The following is an 18,981-nucleotide window of genomic DNA, read 5'->3' as shown; positions in this document are numbered from 1 at the left end:
CTGTGTTGACTCCTTCACACTGTCTTGAGGGCTGTGTCCCCCAGGCTGCCTTTAGGAAAGCCTCTATCTGCTGTATTTTCACAATAAGAGCCTCTGTGTTGACTCCTTCACACTGTCTTGAGGGCTGTGTCCCCCAGGCTGCCTTTAGGAAAGCCTCTATCTGCTGTATTTTCACAACAAGAGCCTCTGTGTTGAGCTTTATTTGTGTCGGGGTCAGGTGCCATCCTGCATTTAGTGATTCCATTGTTTTGCAATTGCAAGCCTCTGATCTCTCTCTCTCTCTCTCTGTCTCTGTCTCTGTCTCTGTCTCTCTCTCTCTCTCTCTCTCTCTCTCTCTCTCTCTCTCTCTCTCTCTCTCTCTCTCTCTCTCTCTCTCTCTCTCTCTGTCTAGACACTAACTTTGGGCTCTTCTGGTTTATTTTCTCAGGACCGTGAAGCCCAGAAGCAAAAGATTTGAGTTATAATTAAAAACGTTTGCTCTGAAAGAATATATATTCCAAAGATTTACGCCACATTTTCACGATTAAAAGAAAAATAGCAGATCTGCAAGCTCGTAGCGCGGCACTCGGTGCCACGCTACGAGTTTGCATAACTGCTATTTTTCCAATAGCTAAAGTATAACATAATGCAGTATTAAGAGCCATAAACGACAAGACGTTTTATTGCCAATTATGGACCGGATGCCACGGTCGTTAAGACATGTTCTTTTGAAAAAAGAAAAGAAAATCCATATTTTGAAAATTCCTCTCATCTGGTGTACAGGTGATGACATGCACATTAATTACATGCATAATATAATTACATTTTCTTTATTTTTTTTATAATGGGCGAATTGGCAACCGACGCCTAAACTGGTGACCACCAGGTGGCGCTGAAAGAGTTGGTTCCCGCCATAAATAATATTGCCGCTGACATACTGACTGAGTCAGATTGTTGTTTTTATGCCCCCCCCCCCCCCCCCCCCCCCCCCCTTGACAGTTTTCTGAAAAAGCTATGTTTCCATGTCAGTCGTTCTTCGATTTAGCTTGTAGATCTGCTATTTTTCAATAGCTAAAGCATAACATAATGCTAACACCAAAAGGGGTCCCCGCCCCAAAATGGGTTTTAACCACCGAAGCCCTGTGGTCCTTCTAGTCCTCTTCACACTCCTGTGAAGTGAGCAGTGCCCTTTTATCATGTCATAGGGGGGGGGGGGGAACCGGCTAAACGGAGCACGTAAACTTTACGAGCACTTTAAAAGGTATTATACTGTAGTCGTGCGCGCGGCAAATTGTTTACCTCGAGGCACGACAGTGACGGTCACAAACTATTTGAAGTATAGGCTATATGCTGTTAACCTGTTCTGGGCGGAAACCCCTTTTGGTGTTTTTAATCATTATGTTCCAATTTAGCTATTGGAAAAATAGCAAGCTTGTAGCACGGCACAGTTCCTCGCTACGGGCTTGTAGATAGTTAAAAAAAAACGTGCAAATGTGGCGCCAAATGTTTGAATATATATTATATTCTTTCAGAGCGAGCGTTTTTAACTAAAATCTTTGCTTCTGGGGAGTGGGGGGGGACAAATGCAGATAATGCAGATAATTCTGGGGGTCCGTTGATGTGAAATAGTTTGAAAACCACTGACATAGAAACATCGGTGTTTCAAGAAAACTATCTGGGTTTCGGAAGACCTCAGGTTGGAACGTATACTGCTATAGCTACGCTATCACCAGACCTATCGCCCCCCCAGGCACAGACAGACAGACAGGGCTTTGGCAGATATACAGTACAGTACAGTACAGTCAGGTATGTGTGAAAGCTATTGGAACAGACATAAACAACGTTGACAGCAGCACGGCAGGTGAAAGCGGTGTGCACCTTCTTTAAGTGTAGCCAGCCGCATGACATTGTGTCATCAGCGAAAATGAGCGCTCAGTGCACTGTGATTGTGACCCATGTAAATGAGCGCTCAGTGCACTGTGATTGTGACCCATGTAAATGAGCGCTCAGTGCACTGTGATTGTGACCCATGTAAATGAGCGCTCAGTGCACTGTGATTGTGACCCATGTAAATGAGCGCTCAGTGCACTGTGATTGTGACCCATGTAAATGAGCGCTCAGTGCACTGTGATTGTGACCCATGTAAATGAGCGCTCAGTGCACTGTGATTGTGACCCATGTAAATGCCATCTGCTGCGAGGCGTGGCATGCTTTTTTTCTAAATGCCAGGTGTACTGAATGATGAGTAATTGGACCTTGGAGTTGCAAAAAGAGGCTGAAAAACGGCCAAAAGACATGCACGTCTACAGGATTAAAAAAAATAACGTGATAGTACAAGAATGGAAAGAGTCTGGTCACCATAATTCCACTCCTAAACCTATCTTTAATTCAATGTATTGTCATACTGCACAAGTATACAAATACTTTGACAATGAAATGGACGAAGAACTTTAACTTGAACGGTGACGTTTCGAGCCGAACGGACTCTTCTTCAGACCTTTTGGAACTTGGAACCACTTAAGCCATATATATTACTTTTGTTGGTACGACAACATTTATGTCTGACTGTTTTGGTCCATTTTATTTTCCACCTATATAATATAATATAATATAATATAATATAATGACATGGCCCAAAATAGAAACACAAGGTTGAAAACCGCTTAATGTCATCTAGCGTTTAGCCCCTCCGGCAGGAGGAACGAGCTCTCGCCGTCTTGACTGTGGGTTGTTTTGGGACGAAGGATTTCCAGGACACTTCTATTTCCGTTGGTCCCCTGTGTGTGTGTGTGTGTGTGTGTGTGTGTGTGTGTGTGTGTGTGTGTGTGTGTGTGTGTGTGTGTGTGTGTGTGTGTGTGTGTGTGTGTGTGTGTGTGTGTGTGTGTGTGTGTGTGTGTGTGTGTGTGTGTGTGTGTGTGTGTGTGTGTGTGTGTGTGTGTGTGTGTGTGTGTGTGTGTGTGTGTGTGCTAAACGGTTTCCGTGAGGTTGCACTGCTCTGCGTTTCTTCCTGGTGGAAGTTTCTTTTGGTACGTGGGTTTGCTGTGATGAAGCGCACCGTCTCAACTCTGTGAGCTACTGACATCGTCTGTGTTGTAGGCAGTGGTGGGGAAAATAAGATTTACTCAACTTAACTCAACCCAAAAAAGCAGATCTACAAGCTCATAGCGCGGCACAGAGTGCCGCGCTATGAGCTTGTAGATCTGCTTTTTTATCATGAAAATGTGGTGCAAAGATAGGGGACCCCCAAACGGAGTTGCACCACTCACTTCACACGGGTGTGATTTCCCCCCCCCCCCCACCTTTTATTACATTTTTATTCTACACTTTTGCAGTGACATATTGCATGCATACATACATGTTATACATAAGTGCATACATATACTTACCAGTGGTTTCATTTCATGGTGGTCAGTGCTTGCTTGTGGATTTTTCTCATTTTTTTAAAAAACCACCAGTTTTCCCCCAAACTCCCAAGATTGGAGAGAAAAAAGGGTGGAAAACGGCATGTTGACTCGGCCTCAGATGGTATTATGCTCCTTCATTGTGACAACGATGAAACAAAGTCTGAATTATACACTTATCTAATCCAATGAGATATAGCTTGAAGTGAATCAAAGTGAGAGATGAGAGGCTGCCAGTGTTTTATAAAAGTTTTCAACAGAGAACTTGAGAACAGAGAAATTAGTAAAAGTACAATATGAGATGTCTGAGATGTAGTGGAATAGAAGTAAAAGTACTGAGATTTTACAATTCTCCAGTAAAGAAAAAAAAAAAAAAAAAAAACTCTAAATTGTACTTGTGTAAAAGTGCAGTACTAAGTGAATGTACTGGTTGTGGGCATTGGCCGTGGTACAACTCTCATTCTAGTGCCAGTTGTGCCACCCTCCCAAACGCACCCCTGTTCTGACGCTGGGTAGGGCTGTCACAATTACACATTTGATTGCGATTATTAACGATTTATTTTGCATTGAACACATTTATGGAAAGTTACAATTTGTATTTCCGTTTGCCTTTTTAGGCTTCGGAATCACAAATTGCCCCCAGCAGTGCAGATATAAATACACACAGAAATCACTGACACATTCCATCACGTTTTTATACAAATTTTCTTTCCAAAGAATCAATGTGCAAAATAGTTGCTCTACAAGCTTGCAACACGTCACGAAGTGAATCAAGTGACTTATTGTAAGCTTGCAGATCTGCTATTTTTGGAGAAGAAAAAAATAAATGTTGTGTATATAACCTAGACACGTTATCAAGAGATGTATCATGGGGCCGAACGTTGATATTTGATGTATATCTTTCAGAGTGTCTCCTTTTTTTATATTCTATTCTCACATCCTGCATCTTTTCTTTAGGCTGTGTTTTTTTGGTGAATTCATTTCCTTGGAACGTTACCATGGAATCGTTTTGATATCTCGGTCTCTGCAGCTTATCATATTGTGTGTGTGTGTGTGTGTGTGTGTGTGATACTTGGAGCCACTACTATAATTATTGCCACGCTGGCTGGTGTTTTGCGGTCAGCTTTATTAAAGTTGACTTTGCATTTCCCTCACATATCATTATTTGTCGTCTTGACACAATGCTCTACTGCTACTCTCATTACGCTACACTGTACATGGACCCCGGGCTATGTCAGTAAAATGTGGACGGTTCATTTAACGCAGTGTGTAAAATGAACCCCCTACAAGTTAAATGACCTCTTGTCTCTGTATTTTGTCTGTGTGTAGCCAAGGGCAGTGGTTCCCAAAGTGGGGTCCGGGGGACCCCTAAGGGTCCTTGAGGGAGTTCCAGGGGGTCCCCCCAGCTAAATGATAGTTTGAGTTACAGACCCTTAAGCCATTCTGACCTGAGATCAGATTAAAAAAATGTCTTCTCTTCAGGTTTTCAAAAATAGCAGACCTACAAGCTCGTAGCGCGCCACTCGGTGGCGCGCTATGAGCTTGTAGATCTGCTATTTTTCAATTGATAAAGCACGACATGATGCTAACACCAAAACGGGTTCCCGATCAAAATGGGTTTGGTTCCAGACGGTGTACACATGGAACCAAATGGACCTGTTATAAGGGACCCATTAGGGTCCATTTGGTTCCATGTCCGGGTGTTAAATTAACTTTGATTTTTACAATACACTGGGGGTCCCAGAGATAGAAATGCCATTAAATGGGGGACCGTATAGGCCTATAATTCAGGTCAAACGTGGAGGCCCTTGAAATGAAAATGTTTGAGAACCTCTGCTAAAGCCACACAACTCTTCTCTTACGGGGGGGTCCTTTTGGTATATATTTTTCACATGGGGGGGGGGGGGGGGGGGGGGTCTCCGCGGGATAATGAGTATAATTTTGGGGGTCCTTGACATGATCATTTTTTGGGATCCACTGGCCTATTACTGCAGAGCTCTGGCAAGGGTTGCCACACGCACAATTAGTACACAATCTAACGCAGGTGTTGACACTATATAGCGGTTGCCCGACTGCCCGTGTGGCAAGTGAAACAACGCGTTCGGGAGTGGAGTTTGCGTTACGGGTTTCCCCGACGGGTGAGTGTGTTTGAACGGGAGAGCAAACGTCATTAAATATGATGGTTATTCATGGAAGAACAAATAATGCTTCCGTTTACTTTACCAATTGTAGCAGTTAGCGCTCACTCAGAGTTTCAACGTGACTGTCGCCACTCTGCAGTCCATTGGATTTAACATGAATTGGACATTTCGGTCCAGTGCCTCTGAGACCTTAAGGCGTCAACCCCTGTAATGTAATCACAATTATGTCATGTGTCATTATCGTCAGAAATGGCAGATCTACAAGCTTACAACACGTACTTCATGGTGAGTTGTAAGCTTGTTCTGACATGTTTTTTTAAGTGTATTTTATTTTTATTAATCGGTAATTTGTTGGTATATTTCAGTTTGTCATAGCCGCCCCATGCGGACGTTTTTATTTCTAATTTCTATTCATAAGTGTTGGAACAACCTTAAAGAGCATGTGTGTTTCTGTTCATGGAGTTAAGCTGTGGAACAGCTTGTCTGAGCCAATAAAGCAAAGCAACAACCTAAAACAATTTAAAAAGAGGCTCAAACAGGAATTATTGCATAGATATAACCTGGAATGAGCGGGGAGCTGAGCCTTGTTTATGCCATGTAGTGTTGGACTAAGGTATAACATTGTAGCGTTGTCTGTTTTTGTCTTTTTTCCCCCCCTTGTTTTGTTTTTTCTCGTTGTCTGTTTTGTTTTTTGTTTGTTTAATTTTCTATTCTCCTTCGTTAAATGGCATTTGTTTGTTTTGTTTATATGTTGATTGTAATACATATCTTCAACAGTATTTTGGAATACGTTGAGATAAGGATAGGCACTAATAAGCTTTAAGCTTCTGCCTATGCCTTTTCGATCACCTAAAAGTAAACTGTTTTTGTGTAATGTCTCCCTCTCAAAAGATCGAAATAAACGATTCATTCATAATGTCCCAACGCCAAAAACGCAATAAAATCATTCACCGCAATTATTTGTGTGATAATTAATCGTCAAACTAAATGTGTAATCGTGACGTCCCTAGCTCTGGCTTAAAGGACCACTTCACCACTTTTCAACCTATCTTCATAATAATAGGTCCTCACTAATAATCATGAAAAAAATGGCGCAATTTTTTTCTTCTACTCGGTCTGTGTCTCATAGGAGGGCTGTTTGGGCAGTTCAGAAAGCGTCTTCCAGTGACATCATCGATGGGGAATACAAGCTAATAGAAACTGCAGGCTTTCTAGCCCTGAAAAGGAAGCCATTGTTCTCACGATAATGAAAATCTAAACATTTTTGTAAAAAAAAATCTTGTTTGAAAAAAAATCTCCCTAATGATGTCACTGGAAGACGGTTTCTAAACTGCCCACAGCCCTCCTATGAGACACAGACTGAGTAGGAAAAAAAACGTGCCATTTTATCATGATTATTAGTGAGGACCTATTATATGAAGATAGGTTGAAAAGTGGTGAAGTGGTCCTTTAAGGAGTCAAGAGAGAAGGGTGAAACGTGTGGGTTTCCGAGGCTAAGAGAAGGGCGATGCCTGCAGCTCACACGGCCACGGTTGTGTTTCCCACAGTAGACACATTGTCAAGTCAAGCACCCACAGTTAGACGCCAGATGTCCACTTAACTTTACCCCGTGCGTGACGTCTATCCATAAAATATCAGGAAGACATGCGCCTGTTGTAGAATGATGGCTTTGACATGTAGATATAGTCAGTTACTGTATCGACACAAATGTATAAAACATTGTATCCAAACAATGATCGAAAACCCACAAATTAAAAATTAAAAAGGTACATTTAAACGGTAGCTTGCTATTGCTCCAAAAGTGACACTCATGTCCATATTTCACTCCGATGTCTTGTGTGAGGGGGACACAACATGTTTTAGTTTTCTGATCGGGTGACCAATATCTTTTCTGATCGGGTTCTGATCGGGTGACCAGTTGACCACTATGTTTTCTGATCGGGTTCTGATCGGGTGACCAGTTGACCACTATGTTTTCTGATCGGGTGACCAGTTGACCACTATGTTTTCTGATCGGGTGACCAGTTGACCACTATGTTTTCTGATCGGGTGACCAGTTGACCACTATGTTTTCTGATCGGGTGACCAGTTGACCACTATGTTTTCTGATCGGGTGACCAGTAGAATACTGGACAACTCACCCCGGTGCTTGCCCGTTTTTCCTCCCGGAATTGTCACCAGTGAGGGGGGATAACTTTGTTATTATTATGCTATTGGCTGTTTGTGTTCTTTTTGGAAAAATATAAAAAGATACTCCTGTGGAAAGGCTATATTATTTGACTTATATTGACCCTATAAACAATGTAGTATTATTTAGTATATGTAAGGTTTTGCCCACTCAAATGGTATCTCGTCAGAACAGACTGTGAACAGACTTCACTGTAGTATGGCTTTTCATAAATTATATTTGTACTTGTCTGCTGTCATGGAAGTTTATAGTTGGAGAAATTCAAAGTCCAGCCTCTCCCAGTCCCACCCCTCACTGGGGAAAATTCTGGGAGGAAAACAGAAACGGGGTGCGTTGTCTTGTTACCCGACCAGTATGCGTCTAATGGAGCTCATGTGTGCCAGTGCTAGCAGAAGGCATGTGTACGACTGAAGCAGGTCTACCTTTTGTAATGTTTGCTTAGCCTCTGGCTAATGGGCGCAGTAGTAGTAGTATAGTAGAGCGGTATGCGGCCCTTTTTGGTCTGCGTTGTGTTGTTGGTGTTGACATTCCTGGGCGGCTGGTCCGACCAGCGCAGCGGCACAAGTGGAATTTCCTCAAATGATGCAGGATGACCTGGCAGGAAGAGACGCCACGAGAAAGGGAGTTGATCATAAAAGGCTCTCCCTTTTCTTTTTTTTTTCAGTTGCCAACCAGCTGTGTAAACACACCCAAACACAGAGAGAAGTTATAGAGGGATGAGTAAACGAGGGAGAGAAGTTAGAGGGATGAGTAAAGCAGTGGGGGGGAATACACGCAGTAAACACAATAACGCGCATCGATTGGTACTTAACTCATTTTGACCTGGGAACGATTCTGCAAATGTCTTCTAAATCCTGAATGTTTTCTTGTTTTCTATGTCAGTCGTTCTCAAACACTTTCATGTCACTTTTCACGATTCTTCAAAAAATAGCAGACCTACAAGCTCGTAGCGCGCCACTCTGTGGCGAAGCTATGAGCTTGTAGATCTGCTATTTTTCAATAGCTAAAGCATTACATAATGCTAATACCAAAATGGGGTCCCGCCGAAAATGGGTTAAGGGACAACTTTAGTTTTTTTTTCAACCAAGGTTCATCTTTTAGGTTGTTGTTAGAGAAAGTAAAATATGTGTTATTTTTGTGGCCAGATGTCATTTCCTGGGGTCTATTAGGACTATAGTAAATAAATAAATAAATCGCCATAATATTTTGTAAAAGAAAATACATATGTAGCCCCATACTCTAATGCCCCCCCTGTCACAAACAGCTAAAATCCCTAAAATGAAAGAAAGCAGCAAATGGGAAAAAAAAATAACACTCATCTTTTACTTTCTCTAATAACAGCCTAAAACATGAACCTTGGTTGAAACAAGCCCAAATTGATTAAATCAATGAATTACCAGCTGCATTATTATTATCTGTGGGTCTGCTGCTGACGTTATGCCACTTTTTAGCTGCGCTCCGCTGTTATGCTCAAATTAGTGACCCTAAAGAATTCTGAGGCAACATGGCTGGAGACGAGGCAGCCAATCAGAACTGCTCGACTAGCCATGCCGTGCAGACGATGGGATGTTATGGGTTGTTGTTGCCAGTGGTGGCAACTGTCGTGACAGAAATAAGCTAAGCAGCCTCCAAAAACCAAACCAGGCAAGCAACTGTGAATGAATCCACGTAAGGCTGGAAATATGCAGGCTTGGCAACCAGCAGAAAATGATCTCCAGTGTGTACTACCGGTCGGGACTCTGGCAAGCTCATATTGACCAGCTTGCAGCTGGTAAAAAAACTAAAGTAGTCCATTAAGGAGTGCACACTGTGATGTGATGCAGTGCTATAGCCAGGCCAGGCCACACAGACCTATATAGCTTCCTCTACTACGGTCATCACCCATGAGGTCGGACAGTTGTGTTTACCCGACATAATCAGGCCAAGCATTTGCCAGTGAGAAAATAAACTGCTGTAATTATTATTTAATTTAGTTTTATTATAACTATAAATGTATTTGTCAGTTTTATTAGGCAGCGGTATTAACCTGTTTAGACCTGAGACAAGATGTTACAAATCCTGACAGAAAAAATAACCTGTGTTTCTAATATCACTGGTTCTCAAAGGTGTTCATGTCAAGGACCTCCAAAAACTGTAATTATTTGCCACCGACTCCCATCTGAAAATATGGCTGAATGGGTTAAGAAGATGATTGACTAGAGAAAGGAGACATGCAAGACAAATGTGTGGTCTGAACTCGTGGCTCCGTGCTCAAAAGGAGAATTATGATCTACACTAATATTATGTTTCCAGGGCACAAAACTCATGGTACAAAAAAAAAAACCTTCACCCATTCTGTACGGGAACCCCTTTTAGTGTTTTAAGCATTATACTTTAGCTATTGAAAAAATATAAGATTTACAAGCTCATGGCGTGACACCGAGTGCTGCGCTACGAACTTTTTGAAAAGTCGTTAAAATGTGTGCAAATCTTTTGATATATATTCTTTCAGAGGGAACGTTTTTAACTCAAATCTTTGCTTCTGTGGGAGTCCCTGGAACAACATATTTTCAGATGGGGGTGTCAGTGGCCAAATTCAGATAATTCTGGGGGTCCTTGACATGAAAAAGGTCGAGCACCAGTCACTGACATAGGGTTTTTCAGAAAACTGTGTAGGATTTAGATTTTTTTTTTTTTTAATCGTCCTCGGGTCCAAATGGGTTAAGTAAAAGTTTCCACAGAATATATAAAAAATGCAATAATGACCTCGGAATTGGATTATAAAGGGAGTGCGGGCGAGAGTTGTTATGGTTTCTTTGTCATCCAACATGGTCGTGTAATGTTCCTTATGCTTTTCCCAGACCTCAGTTCTGTTTCCCTTCCTCCATCAGCCCAGCCTCAGTCTCATCACGGCCCCCGGGCCGCAAAGTCTCTCTATGAAGACTCTTGTCTCTCTCTCACAGAGAGACTATGGACCCTTTTGACGTCCGTTAGGTTAGGCCTGCAGCCGAGGCGCTCACAGAGGCTCGCATTGTCGTGCTGCTCGGTTTGAAGCGAGCACATTGTTGTCGTGTCTGCTGTTGGTGATGAGGGGAGCTCTCTGTCAGAGCCTTGCTGAACCGTATGCTTTAAGAGACTGGGAGTCTGGAGTAGAAACCAAGCAGGCAGCCATGTTGTTTCCTGTTGCCAAACACAGCTCAGACTATCGAAGACACACTCTGAGTGGACCCACCCAGGGTCCTTGTCTAGTCAGGGCCTGTCACGTGTATTACATACCGGTAATCACAATTAGTTGAGATAATCGCAAATTAGTTTGACATAATCGTCGTCAATCAGTTTCCATGTGTTGGTAAAAAGGTCCACACATTTTCAAACATTCCACTTTATTTTATTTGATTGCACCTCCATCGAGCCCCTGGTTAACTAGTAGTTAACTACTATAGCCCCTGGTGGCTATAGTAGTTAAAACAATCTAATAAATTGTATTCATTTGTTTGCCTGTCAGGATGTAGAAGACATTTTTTTAATCTGATCTCGGGTCAAAATGGGTTAAATTAAATACATGATGAAATTAAATACATGTGTTAATTCTGATGAAGGCCAGCAGCGACGTTGATGAATTAACCTATTCTGAACGGGAACCCATTTTGGTGCTAGCATCATGTTATGCTTTAGCTATTGAAAAATAGCAGATCTACAAGCTCATAGCGCGCCACCGAGTGGCGCGCTACGAGCTTGTAGGTCTGCTATTTTTGAAAAAATCTAAGACATTTTTTTGTTTTATTCATAGTCTCTTGAATAGTTTTCATTTAGTTTTAGTCACCTGGAATGTTTTAGTGCAGGTCTAGTTTCAGTCGACTGAATGTCATGAGATTTTAGTCTACCAACTGCAGTTGATTTAGTCGACTAAAATGTATTTTGGCGGGCCTCGATGCCGTCGTAAAGGCTGATTTTACACTTGCCGGCTATTTTCAGCGTGCAACCAAGTGTAAAATGACTTGTACTGTATCTCTTCAACACATCAATCTCTTCAACACATCTCTTTTAGTCTAGTTTTTAGCTGTTGTTCAGTTATAGTCACCATAGCTTAGTTGTCATTTAGTTTCCATTTAGTTTTCGTCCGTGAAAAAAGGAACATTTCTTTTGTCATAGTTTTAGTCGACAAAAACAACACTGCTGAGACATTTTAGATCCCGTGGTCGGGTGGGGACTCCTACTGGTTGACGAGTGCTATTGCACGAGGCGGGTCAAAACGATTTTACACAGCAATTTATCCTCCTACCAGAATAGCTGGGCTTACAGTAGACATGCGGCGCTCGTGCAGCCACAGGACCAAAGCTCGAACCCTGGGCAGTATAGGACATGAATTGCAACTATATGAAGCAGGACCGCAGAAACCTGTTGGCGTTCTTCTTCCAAAACCATGCATCAGCTCCACCGCTCATGACCTTCTCTCCTTTGTCGCATTCCATTCCATTTAGACCTGAGGCCGATCCTGGAGAAAAAAAAAAGTCTTCTAAAACCTAACAAAATGTTTCTATGTCAGTTGTTCACCTTTTCCATGTCCCTTTCCACAAAGGGAGTTCCCCGTCCATGAAACGGCATAATATTTTTGTAGCTCCATATAATAATTGTCCTCTCCTCTCCTCTCTCTGTCTGCAGCCAACAAGCGCCGGAGCCTCTATGGAAGCCCCTACAGTCCCCAGGTGGGCTACGGCAGCCCTCAGGTGGGCTACGGCAGCCCTCAGGTGGGCTACGGCAGCCCCCAGGTGGGCTACGGCAGCCCCCAGGTGGGCTACGGTAGCCCCCAGCTGGGCTACGGCAGCCCCCAGCTGGGCTACGGCAGCCCGTACGGCACCAACGCGGCCAACAGCCCCTACAGCAGCGGCTTCAACTCGCCCTCCTCCACCCCCTGCAGAGTGCCCGCCGTCGTCAGGCAGCAGCTGATGCCCGTCAACACCGGTAGGTCGTTAGTGCTAATATAGCTCCACCCGGGTTCTCTCGACCACATTTTCAAGCTCTTGCTGGTATATTACGAATGGAACCGAATGGACCCGTAGGAGTTAACGGAATTCTCTGCCGTCGGGGAGAAACCACCCAACTCCAAAGAAAACCATATATATATAACATAACACTAGCATGTCTGAAGTAAAATTTTGGATAAAAATAAAATGAAAAAATAAACTTGTCTTAACGACCGTGGCAATCCGTGCATAATTGGATTCAGCTCGTCTTAACGTAATGTCCCTTAACCCATTTTGGGCGAGAACCCCTTTTGGTGTTAGCATTACGTCACGCCGAGTGGCGCGCTATGAGCTCGTAGGTCTGCTATTTTTGAAAAATCGAAGAACAACCGACATATAAACATAGCTTTTTCAGAAAACCGTCAGTATGTGTAGAAGACATTTAGTAGAATCTGATTACGATTACGGTGTGAAATGTGCCTCATTGTTATTTGTCTAATTGCCTAATTGTTTTCTCTCTCGTCAGCTCACCAGCGCAACAACGCCGCCACAGCAGAGAGGAACCCCCCCCCGCCGCCCCCGCTCAGCCCCCAGTCGTCTGTGGACAGCGAGCTGAGCACCTCTGAGATGGACGAGGACTCGGTGGGCTCGTCCACCACCTACAGGCTCAACGACGTCACCGACGTGCAGATACTGGCCCGCATGCAGGAGGAGAGTGAGTATAACCACTGACCTGAGATCAGATTAAAAAAAAAGAATCTTCTACATCCTGACAGTTTTCCATTCTGACCTGAGATGAGATTCTAAAAACATGTCTTCTACATCCTGACAGTTTTCCATTCTGACCTGGGATCAGATTCTAAAAATGTCTTCTACATCCTGACAGTTTTCCATTCTGACCTGGGATCAGATTAAAAAAATGTCTTCTACATCCTGACAGTTTTCCATTCTGACCTGAGATCAGATTAAAAAAATGTCTTCTACATGACAGTTCAGAGGGTTAAAAACTGGAATGAAATAATCGATTTTTATCTCGATCGCCTGCAAAAATGTAGAGAATTAAACACTTTATTGACGCAGGGGTAATCTAAATGGGTCCAACAACTTTTTTTCTCTTTCTTTTTCTCCAATGGTGAACAGCTTGGTCCAAATGCTATGCAGACATCATTTTCCGTGTTTGTTGGGAGGGGGGGGGGGACAGGGAGGGGTGCACCCATAGACATAATAACCCATTCTGGGCGGGAACCATAGACTGTAAAAAATATGGACAAAGCGTTCCCCGCATCTAACATGAACGTAAAATGAAGCCTGAAATTCCTTGCACTCTAATGCACTGTGAGTCGCCATCTTTCTTGATCCGTTCTGGTCCAGTTGGCCATTGGCTGGCCCAGACAACGAGGCGGGACTTCCCCCCTTCTTCTTTGTTGGTTTTTATTTTGACTCGAGTGGGTGGGGGATCCAGATCATAGACTGTAACGGTAGCCACGCCCCTCAGAACATGCGCGACTTTATGGTCATTTCTTTTATAAATGGGACCATAATTTTCCAAAAAGAATATTATGGCATTAGAAATGAGACTTTAAACTAGTGACTGGAAGCAGAAAGTATTCATGACCATGTTTATTAAGGTAATACGGTCTAGGTGAAGTTGGGCCCAAATACATGGGCCTCTATGGAGCTATGGGGCTTTTTGGGTCCAGTCCAGCGCCACAACAGGCCATTATATGAACTTTCAGGAAGTCCCGATTTCAAAAGAGGCTTCACGAAATATCTGGCTGACTGCCCCCCTGGCGGGAACCCCCTATTTTTGAAATATCGAAGAACGACTGACATATAGAAACATGGCTTTTTCAGAAAACTGTCAGGATGTAGAAGACATTTTTATAATCTGATCTCAGGTCAGAATGGGAAACTGTCAGGATGTAGAAGACATTTCTAGAATCTGATCTCAGGTCAGAATGGGATGAAGCCTCTTCTTCTGGCTCTGGGGGGGGGGGGGTGTGTTCCTGAGAGGGAGAGGGCGACATTTTTCCCCTCCAGGATTCCTTTTTAACGAAGCTTGAGCTGGAAGCTTTGTCAAGCCTCCGCGAGCGTATAAGTCCCGGGAAAAAAGACGCGCGCTGTGATTGGCCAGGCGTCACTTTTGAGTGGCAGCGAGAGACATGGGAGGAGTCGCGATGAGTGACGTCACTTTGGGCAGCGAGCGACGCAGCGTTACTGCCCCCCCTGTCAGCAAGGTGGTTTCTCCTCCTGGTGAGCCAGTAGCGGCAGCGGTTACAAGAAATGTGTGAAAAGAACGGGTAAAAATCGATCGACGACTCCATAAACATTGCATTTATCTCAAGAATCAATGAGCCGACGGGCGTGTCACACATGTCGAAAAAGCAAAAACGAGAGCTCTTTTCACTGAGTCGAGTTGTGTTGACGTGTTGTTGCGTACTGTATGTGTGTGTGTGTTTCACTGAGTCGAGTGTGTTGACGTGTTGTTGCGTACTGTGTGTGTGTGTGTTTCACTGAGTCGAGTGTGTTGACGTGTTGTTGCGTACTGTGTGTGTGTGTGTGTTTCACTGAGTCGAGTGTGTTGACGTGTTGTTGCGTACTGTGTGTGTGTGTGTTTCACTGAGTCGAGTGTGTTGACGTGTTGTTGCGTACTGTGTGTGTGTGTGTTTCACTGAGTCGAGTGTGTTGACGTGTTGTTGCGTACTGTATGTGTGTGTGTGTTTCACTGAGTCGAGTGTGTTGTTGCGTACTGTATGTGTGTGTGTGTTTCACTGAGTCGAGTGTGTTGACGTGTTGTTGCGTACTGTATGTGTGTGTGTGTTTCACTGAGTCGAGTTGTGTTGACGTGTTGTTGTGTACTGTATGTGTGTGTGTGTTTCACTGAGTCGAGTGTGTTGACGTGTTGTTGCGTACTGTATGTGTGTGTGTTTCACTGAGTCGAGTGTGTTGACGTGTTGTTGCGTACTGTATGTGTGTGTGTGTGTGTGTTTCACTGAGTCGAGTGTGTTGACGTGTTGTTGCGTACTGTATGTGTGTGTGTGTGTGTGTTTCACTGAGTCGAGTGTGTTGACGTGTTGTTGCGTACTGTATGTGTGTGTGTGTGTGTGTTTCACTGAGTCGAGTTGTGTTGACGTGTTGTTGCGTACTGTATGTGTGTGTGTGTGTGTGTTTCACTGAGTCGAGTTGTGTTGACGTGTTGTTGCGTACTGTATGTGTGTGTGTTTCACTGAGTCGAGTGTGTTGACGTGTTGTTGCGTACTGTATGTGTGTGTGTGTTTCACTGAGTCGAGATGTGTTGTTGCGTACTGTATGTGTGTGTGTGTTTCACTGAGTCGAGTGTGTTGACGTGTTGTTGTGTACTGTATGTGTGTGTGTGTTTCACTGAGTCGAGTGTGTTGACGTGTTGTTGTGTACTGTATGTGTGTGTGTTTCACTGAGTCGAGTGTGTTGACGTGTTGTTGTGTACTGTATGTGTGTGTGTGTTTCACTGAGTCGAGATGTGTTGTTGCGTACTGTATGTGTGTGTGTGTTTCACTGAGTCGAGTGTGTTGACGTGTTGTTGTGTACTGTATGTGTGTGTGTGTTTCACTGAGTCGAGTGTGTTGACGTGTTGTTGTGTACTGTATGTGTGTGTGTGTTTCACTGAGTCGAGTGTGTTGACGTGTTGTTGTGTACTGTATGTGTGTGTGTGTTTCACTGAGTCGAGTTGTGTTGACGTGTTGTTGTGTACTGTATGTGTGTGTGTGTTTCACTGAGTCGAGTGTGTTGACGTGTTGTTGTGTACTGTATGTGTGTGTGTGTTTCACTGAGTCGAGATGTGTTGTTGTGTACTGTATGTGTGTGTGTGTTTCACTGAGTCGAGTGTGTTGACGTGTTGTTGTGTACTGTATGTGTGTGTGTGTTTCACTGAGTCGAGTGTGTTGACGTGTTGTTGCGTACTGTATGTGTGTGTGTGTTTCACTGAGTCGAGTGTGTTGACGTGTTGTTGCGTACTGTATGTGTGTGTGTGTGTGTGTTTCACTGAGTCGAGTTGTGTTGACGTGTTGTTGCGTACTGTATGTGTGTGTGTGTGTGTGTTTCACTGAGTCGAGTTGTGTTGACGTGTTGTTGCGTACTGTATGTGTGTGTGTTTCACTGAGTCGAGTGTGTTGACGTGTTGTTGCGTACTGTATGTGTGTGTGTGTTTCACTGAGTCGAGATGTGTTGTTGCGTACTGTATGTGTGTGTGTGTTTCACTGAGTCGAGATGTGTTGTTGCGTACTGTATGTGTGTGTGTGTTTCACTGAGTCGAGTGTGTTGACGTGTTGTTGTGTACTGTATGTGTGTGTGTGTTTCACTGAGTCGAGTGTGTTGACGTGTTGTTGTGTACTGTATGTGTGTGTGTTTCACTGAGTCGAGTGTGTTGACGTGTTGTTGTGTACTGTATGTGTGTGTGTGTTTCACTGAGTCGAGATGTGTTGTTGCGTACTGTATGTGTGTGTGTGTTTCACTGAGTCGAGTGTGTTGACGTGTTGTTGTGTACTGTATGTGTGTGTGTGTTTCACTGAGTCGAGTGTGTTGACGTGTTGTTGTGTACTGTATGTGTGTGTGTGTTTCACTGAGTCGAGTGTGTTGACGTGTTGTTGTGTACTGTATGTGTGTGTGTGTTTCACTGAGTCGAGTTGTGTTGACGTGTTGTTGTGTACTGTATGTGTGTGTGTGTTTCACTGAGTCGAGTGTGTTGACGTGTTGTTGTGTACTGTATGTGTGTGTGTGTTTCACTGAGTCGAGTGTGTTGACGTGTTGTTGCGTACTGTATGTGTGTGTGTGTGTGTGTTTCACTGAGTCGAGTGTGTTGACGTGTTGTTGCGTACTGTATGTGTGTGTGTGTGTGTGTTTCACTGAGTCGAGTTGTGTTGACGTGTTGTTGCGTACTGTATGTGTGTGTGTGTGTGTGTTTCACTGAGTCGAGTTGTGTTGACGTGTTGTTGCGTACTGTATGTGTGTGTGTTTCACTGAGTCGAGTGTGTTGACGTGTTGTTGCGTACTGTATGTGTGTGTGTGTTTCACTGAGTCGAGTGTGTTGACGTGTTGTTGTGTACTGTATGTGTGTGTGTGTTTCACTGAGTCGAGTGTGTTGACGTGTTGTTGTGTACTGTATGTGTGTGTGTGTTTCACTGAGTCGAGTGTGTTGACGTGTTGTTGTGTACTGTATGTGTGTGTGTGTTTCACTGAGTCGAGTGTGTTGACGTGTTGTTGTGTACTGTATGTGTGTGTGTTTCACTGAGTCGAGTGTGTTGACGTGTTGTTGTGTACTGTATGTGTGTGTGTGTTTCACTGAGTCGAGTGTGTTGACGTGTTGTTGTGTACTGTATGTGTGTGTGTGTTTCACTGAGTCGAGTGTGTTGACGTGTTGTTGTGTACTGTATGTGTGTGTGTGTTTCACTGAGTCGAGTGTGTTGACGTGTTGTTGTGTACTGTATGTGTGTGTGTTTCACTGAGTCGAGTGTGTTGACGTGTTGTTGTGTACTGTATGTGTGTGTGTGTTTCACTGAGTCGAGTGTGTTGACGTGTTGTTGTGTACTGTATGTGTGTGTGTGTTTCACTGAGTCGAGTGTGTTGACGTGTTGTTGTGTACTGTATGTGTGTGTGTGTTTCACTGAGTCGAGTGTGTTGACGTGTTGTTGTGTACTGTATGTGTGTGTGTGTTTCACTGAGTCGAGTTGTGTTGACGTGTTGTTGTGTACTGTATGTGTGTGTGTGTTTCACTGAGTCGAGTGTGTTGACGTGTTGTTGTGTACTGTATGTGTGTGTGTGTTTCACTGAGTCGAGATGTGTTGTTGTGTACTGTATGTGTGTGTGTGTTTCACTGAGTCGAGTGTGTTGACGTGTTGTTGCGTACTGTATGTGTGTGTGTGTTTCACTGAGTCGAGTGTGTTGACGTGTTGTTGCGTACTGTATGTGTGTGTGTGTGTGTGTTTCACTGAGTCGAGTTGTGTTGACGTGTTGTTGCGTACTGTATGTGTGTGTGTGTGTGTGTTTCACTGAGTCGAGTTGTGTTGACGTGTTGTTGCGTACTGTATGTGTGTGTGTTTCACTGAGTCGAGTGTGTTGACGTGTTGTTGCGTACTGTATGTGTGTGTGTGTTTCACTGAGTCGAGATGTGTTGTTGCGTACTGTATGTGTGTGTGTGTTTCACTGAGTCGAGTGTGTTGACGTGTTGTTGTGTACTGTATGTGTGTGTGTGTTTCACTGAGTCGAGTGTGTTGACGTGTTGTTGTGTACTGTATGTGTGTGTGTGTTTCACTGAGTCGAGTGTGTTGACGTGTTGTTGTGTACTGTATGTGTGT

At 43.7% G+C, this 18,981-nt stretch overlaps 1 protein-coding gene across 2 annotated transcripts in view; it reads left to right on the top strand.

The window, feature by feature from the left end:
• slain2 (SLAIN motif family, member 2) overlaps positions 1-18,981 on the top strand; it is a 61,161-nt gene that overhangs the window by 22,596 nt on the left and 19,584 nt on the right. For both annotated transcript variants that reach the window (XM_083767520.1, XM_083767519.1), the window contains exons 3-4: positions 12,351-12,650; positions 13,179-13,367. In XM_083767520.1, coding sequence (XP_083623646.1) covers positions 12,351-12,650; positions 13,179-13,367 — 489 coding nt within the window. The remainder of the gene's footprint in view (positions 1-12,350; positions 12,651-13,178; positions 13,368-18,981) is intronic.

Source organism: Protomyctophum parallelum (assembly GCF_964188405.1).
Source record: "Protomyctophum parallelum genome assembly, chromosome: 6".
NCBI lineage: Eukaryota > Metazoa > Chordata > Actinopteri > Myctophiformes > Myctophidae > Protomyctophum > Protomyctophum parallelum.
Note: the sequence above shows the minus strand (reverse complement) of the source record. Positions and strands in the feature narration are given on the sequence as shown.